General features: G+C 60.1%; 2 protein-coding genes across 2 annotated transcripts in view; one reads left to right on the top strand and one right to left on the bottom strand.

Moving 5' to 3' along the window:
• Nucleotides 1-5,318, bottom strand: part of Best1 (bestrophin 1) — an 18,809-nt gene that overhangs the window by 10,469 nt on the left and 3,022 nt on the right. The window contains 4 exon segments of the mRNA XM_033756580.1: nt 2,166-2,773; nt 3,920-4,036; nt 4,038-4,121; nt 4,316-4,396. Of these exon segments, the coding sequence (XP_033612471.1) occupies nt 2,166-2,773; nt 3,920-4,036; nt 4,038-4,121; nt 4,316-4,396 (890 nt within the window).
• Nucleotides 101-926, top strand: Fth1 (ferritin heavy chain 1; the record flags this gene model as incomplete). The annotated part of the gene is made up of 3 exons (XM_010633125.1): nt 101-268; nt 437-562; nt 639-926. Coding segments are annotated over 3 exons (456 nt in total), but the record flags the coding sequence as incomplete, so codon positions are not given.

Here is a 5,318-nt window from a genome sequence, read left to right as displayed (position 1 = left end):
TGGGTTCCTCGGGTTTGGTTTGGCCTTGCCGTGCAGCCCGCGCCCGGCTCGCAGCGTTGGCCGCCACCTCCCCTCTGGGAGCGCCCGGCCCCCGCAGTGAAGTGTTTACGTTCGCTTTCAGTCCTACTACTTTGACCGTGACGATGTGGCCTTGAAGAACTTTGCCAAGTACTTTCTCCACCAATCTCACGAGGAGAGGGAGCATGCCGAGAAGCTGATGAAGTTGCAGAACCAGCGCGGTGGCCGCATCTTCCTTCAGGACATCAAGGTGAGCTGAGGGCCTGAGGCACAGTCGTGCGCAGCGATGGCTTGGGCTACCGGGTCCGGAAAGTGGGCACCCAGCCTGGGGCAGGGACGGTAAAGCAGGAGCTCTCTGGGGGACTTGGCCACGAGATGGCAGTGCCTGCAGACAGCTGACCGAGCGCCTCTCGCTCAGAAACCAGACCGCGACGACTGGGAGAGCGGGCTGAACGCGATGGAGTGCGCCTTACACCTGGAGAAGAGCGTGAACCAGTCACTCCTGGAGCTGCACAAGCTGGCCACTGAGAAGAATGACCCCCACGTGAGCACGGCGGGTGGCACGGAGGGAGGGTGGGCCTGGGGCTGAGGATGAGGCTGACCGGCGCGCCCCTCCCCAGCTGTGTGACTTCCTCGAGACCCACTACCTGGACGAGCAGGTGAAGGCCATCAAACAGCTGGGTGACCACGTGACCAACCTGCGCAAGATGGGGGCCCCCCAGGCCGGCATGGCGGAGTACCTGTTCGACAAGCACACCCTGGGGGACGGCGAGGACAGCTAAGCCGGGGCTGGCCTCAGCCGGGTAGCACATGCATGTTGGGGTTACCCTTGCTTTTTCTAGAAGTTGTACCAAGACATCTACTTAAGTTCTTTAATTGCTTCAAATAAAGGAATTGGTACCCAGCTATCGCTGCAGTTGTGGGGTGTCAGAAACGTCTGGGTCACCTTGGTTCCTACGAATAGCTCGGTATGGGTCACACTAACCACAGTGCGCACCTAGGAGAATAAATATTCAATGTATTAAATTCTCAGCTTGGGAACACAGGTGTGGGTGTGTTGAATCGGGCCAGGACTGAGGCCTCACTATGCTGCAGTAGGTGATTTCCCACGCACGGTTCCTTCTAGCTTACAGCATGCGGTGCTAAAAAGGCATTAAAGCTGAGGGAGTCCTGCGTTCCTTTACTCGAAGTCTGTTGAGCTAAGCACTCCAGCTGTCCTGGGAGTGCCCTGTGCTGTGGACAGCTGTGTGGCTACGACTGGACCAGGGTCCCAGAGGTGTGCGCGCAGGAAAGGACCAGGCTGGTGACGCCCTCAGGCAGTTAGGAGCGGGTGCCGTCCCTGCACGGGTGGGAATGGTCACAGCTTGAGAAAGGACCTTTCTGCAAGACTGAGGTGTGTAGTAGACAAAGTTCAGAGTTCACCGCAGGCAAGTTGGAAAAGTCCCTGCCTCGCCCTAGAATGGTGGTGGCGAACCTACGGCATAAATGCCACCACAGGCTGTTTGTATCCTTAAAGGTTTGCCGTCACTGCTCTAGGGGCGAAGCTGAGATGTAGCCCCTTGAGATCTCAAGTGCAGAAAGGAGAAGTTGCGTTTCCTCCCCATGTAGAGACGGGAAGAGGGCTGTGAACTGGGCAAAATTCCAGGAAATCTAGACCGAGGGGAAATGTTCTTGGTTTGTGATTTCCCTGAGCCAAGAGCACAGAGCGGGTGAATTTCAGTGAGGTCCACATAAGATAGTAGGCTGTCCCCGGCTGTATGCAGTTCCCACTGTGAGACGGCAGTGCTGCAAGCTCTCCTGGGTGCCTGGGTGGCTCAGGGCACAAGGCCTGGTGCTCCTCCTTTGCCCCCTCCCAGCTTTCTGGGCAGCACGTCCCCTCGTGCTGCCCGAGGTCTCACGTGCCAGCCTGGGGCCATAGGCTCCATCCTTGCCCCTGCATCTCCACCGGGCAAGTCCTGACAATGCCAAGTGCTTGGTGACGGGACAGCCCTGAACTCTTCCCAGTGTCCGGCTGAGAGGACTGTGTCCCCCCAGCCACAGTGAGCACAGGTCACCTACTCAGGCAGCAGCAGTGGCACCACAGGCAGGTGTGGAAGGGAGGACCAGAGGGTCGCACAGGGCCCTGAAGAGACCCTGGCGGGACAGACCTGTTTTCCAAGGCCCAGGAGGGGTCCACGTGGTCTCCGAGTGAAGGGTGGAGGCCACTTGGCGACTGTTCCAAATGTGGCTCTGGGAGGTGATCTTTGGGGGGCTCTGGCACGCCCACCAGGTTGAACTCCACGCTTTTCTTGGCAGGATGGACCTCCTCCGGGAGCTCCTCTGAGGCCTGGTCGTGTGTGGAGGGCCACTGGGGAACGTTGGCCCCTGACGCCACCAAAGGCTTTAGGCTCTGGCCTCTGGCGACTGTTCCCGCAGTGTCACAACAGTTGGGGGCTTCGAACAATTCGGAGAAGACCGTGGCAGAGTGGCTGAGGGGCATCAGGGGGGCGCTGTAGTAGCCAGGCCTCTCGTACGGGGCGGCCACCTTGAAGGCATCTGGCGGTGGCTGGGCCCCAGGGTGTGGCTCGGCGCCCCTGGACCGGCTGTGGTGGCGGAAGGGTCTCTTCTGGGAAGGCAGCAGCTTCCTTGAAGGGTGGTGCTCGTGGAGCTGCTGCCCGAGGAAGCGGCCGATGACTTCCTGGTGGGTCTCGTCCTCCTCCTTGATCGGCTGGAACTCCATGTCTTCTTGCTGCAGGCTGGAAAGCAGGGCACCCGGCTGAGCAGAGGGACAAGGGGCTGAAGCTTGTCCTCCAGGCCCTGCCCAGGCCCAGGCTCGTCTGCCCTCCAACTGGACTCGCTGTGCCCGCTGCCCCTTGCCCACAGCCCTGGCCTGGCATCTGTGTCTCTGCTGCAGGTTATGGGATTTGCTGGTCCCGTTCAGATGGGACCTGGAAGCCAGGAACTTGGGGGCCACCATCCTCCAAGATTGGAATCTGACTTCTATGGCAAAGTTCCCAGCACACAGCCATCCCTGCCCAGGCCCGTTTGTCCCCTGCCCCAGAGCCAGGCTCCTGGCCCAGAGGAGACCACCTGCCAGCCCACAGCAGGTGACCTGTCCCAGGTGCTGCCTCTTTCCCAGGTCCAGCCCTTGGGTCTGAGCTCCCTTGAGGCCTGCATGTGACTGCATGCATCACTGTCACCTCCCCATGCCAGGGCCCAGGCCACGGGAGGTGCCACGCACCCCAAGATGTCCCTGCCCTAAACCAGCCATCCTGGGCTGATCAGGGCCTAACCCTAGCTGAAGAGCTACAAGTTTGAGTTCACCCAGCGACTTGCTGAGGATCTGCCTCAAAGTTTTAAAAAGCGGGGTGCTGGGGATGTCCAGTAGCTCAGTGCAAGGCCCCAGGTTCAACTCCAGTCACACATGCAGCACAGAGCATGTAGACTCACACCACAGGACCTTCAGCACGGACCCCAGAACCTACAGTCTCCAGGGACGAGGGAGACTGGGTCTGAAGGCAGCCCTGGTAGGAACACAGCCTGTGCCCTCTGCTCTACAGGACAAAGTCCTCTCCGGGCACCCTGACCCCTCCCGCACCGCCCTCCCTTCCTCTCCCCTCCAGAACCCAAGTCAGCAGAGATCCGGCAGAGGGAGAAGCAGGTCCTGACAGCCCTGCGTCACCACCACTGGCTGTCACAGCTGCTTCCCTTCTGGGCCGCGTGTCCAGCGCCCGACCAGAAGGGTGGGGGTGGGGCAGCCGCATTCCGGCCTCCCAGGTCCCTGAGCAACACAGCCCGGGCGCAAGGGCACAGAGCTGCCACCCAGCAGCCCCCACCAGCTGTGTGGCCTGGCACTGGGCAGCTTGGTTTTCCGTGAGCCTCTGCCTGATTGTCTGAAAGTGGGGAGATAACCTGGAGTTACCCAGAGGCAAAGCCGTGAGTGCCAGGAGCAGGGCTCGCGCACGGCCCTCCTGATATTGAAGGTGGAGCCCAGGAAGGAGGTGCGGTGGGACCGCAAGGTGGCGGCCGTCGGGGGGGGGCTGGGGCTCTGTCTCATCCCAGTACATGTCCCGCTCCAGGGGGGGCAGGTCCTGGTGCATCTCGTCCACAGACAGCAGGGACACCTGGTTGTCAGGACAGAGGGGCGGGGCCGTAACTTCACCTGCGGTTGGCTGCAGTCGCCCCTCTGGACCTGTTTCCCTGCCTGTGAGATGGAGCCGGGCAAGCGCCTGCAGCCACAGGAGGAGATGAGAACCCTGGGGGAGAGGGCGGGTCACTGGTGGGCGCCCATGGGAAGGCCTGTGCAGCCTCCCCGTACCTGCAAGTTCCTGTCCAGGATCCAGGTGATCTCGAAATCATCATCATCCTCTCCGAAGGGGTTGATGAGCTGCTCTGCCACCTTGGGGACAGGAGAGGCTCTGCAGGCCTCCGGGGATGCTTAGGCCGCCTCCCAGCCACCTACGGAGGTCCACACCAGAACCTGCCCTCCAGCCCAAGCCCTGGGGCCAGCCAAGTGCCTCTGCTGTCCCTGGGGGAGCTGCTGCTCACCCACCTGCATTACCAGGAGTTGCGTTAAAGCAGAACTTGGAAGGAACTCAGTTCTCTAGCTGGAAGCTGTCTAGCAGCTCCCCACTCAGGCTCTGCCCCTTCCCCCAGTACAGACACCGTGGTTCCTCAGGAATCTGCCTTCCTTCCAGGCGGAGCCCTGGACTAACACAGCAGACCCTTCCGTTCATGTGAATGAAGCCCTTCCAGCCTGTCAGGAACTGTATGCCCTCAAAGATACAGAAGAGACTGGCGACTGTGTCCTGTACAAATGTCACGAGGCCCTGCTCTCACAAGACCCACAGGAACAAGTGGTCATCGTGCGAGACGTGGCTGCTGTGCTTTTGCCTGCTTCTGTAACCCCACTTCCCACCCACTTCAAGAGAAAGACCACTCCCCCATCAGAAGACGCACGAAACCATAACATCTCCCTGCCCAGCGCCCAGCACTTTGCACACCTAACAAACCCTCCTGATTCCCATTTGTCTCCTGTCCTTCTGGAGTTCTGCAGCATTCTGCTGAATGAGACGGTGGTGCTTGTGGGCAGTGCCCTGACAAAGTTGCACAGGGGTGTTGGGATGCCCTAGGGCTCAAGGGACAGCTTGCAAGCCCTGGGGACACCCTGGAGAATTTCAGGGGTGCATCAGGGGGAACCGAGTGGGCATTTAAAAAGCAAAGGTAGGGGCTGGGGATTTAGCTCAATGGTTCTGCTGCCTGCCTCACAAGCACAAGGACCTGAGTTTGATCCCCAGAACCAAAAAAAAAAAAAAAAAAAA

Source organism: Fukomys damarensis, unplaced genomic scaffold, assembly GCF_012274545.1.
Source record: "Fukomys damarensis isolate Sample0158 unplaced genomic scaffold, DMR_v1.0_HiC HiC_scaffold_27, whole genome shotgun sequence".
NCBI lineage: Eukaryota > Metazoa > Chordata > Mammalia > Rodentia > Bathyergidae > Fukomys > Fukomys damarensis.
Note: the sequence above shows the minus strand (reverse complement) of the source record. Positions and strands in the feature narration are given on the sequence as shown.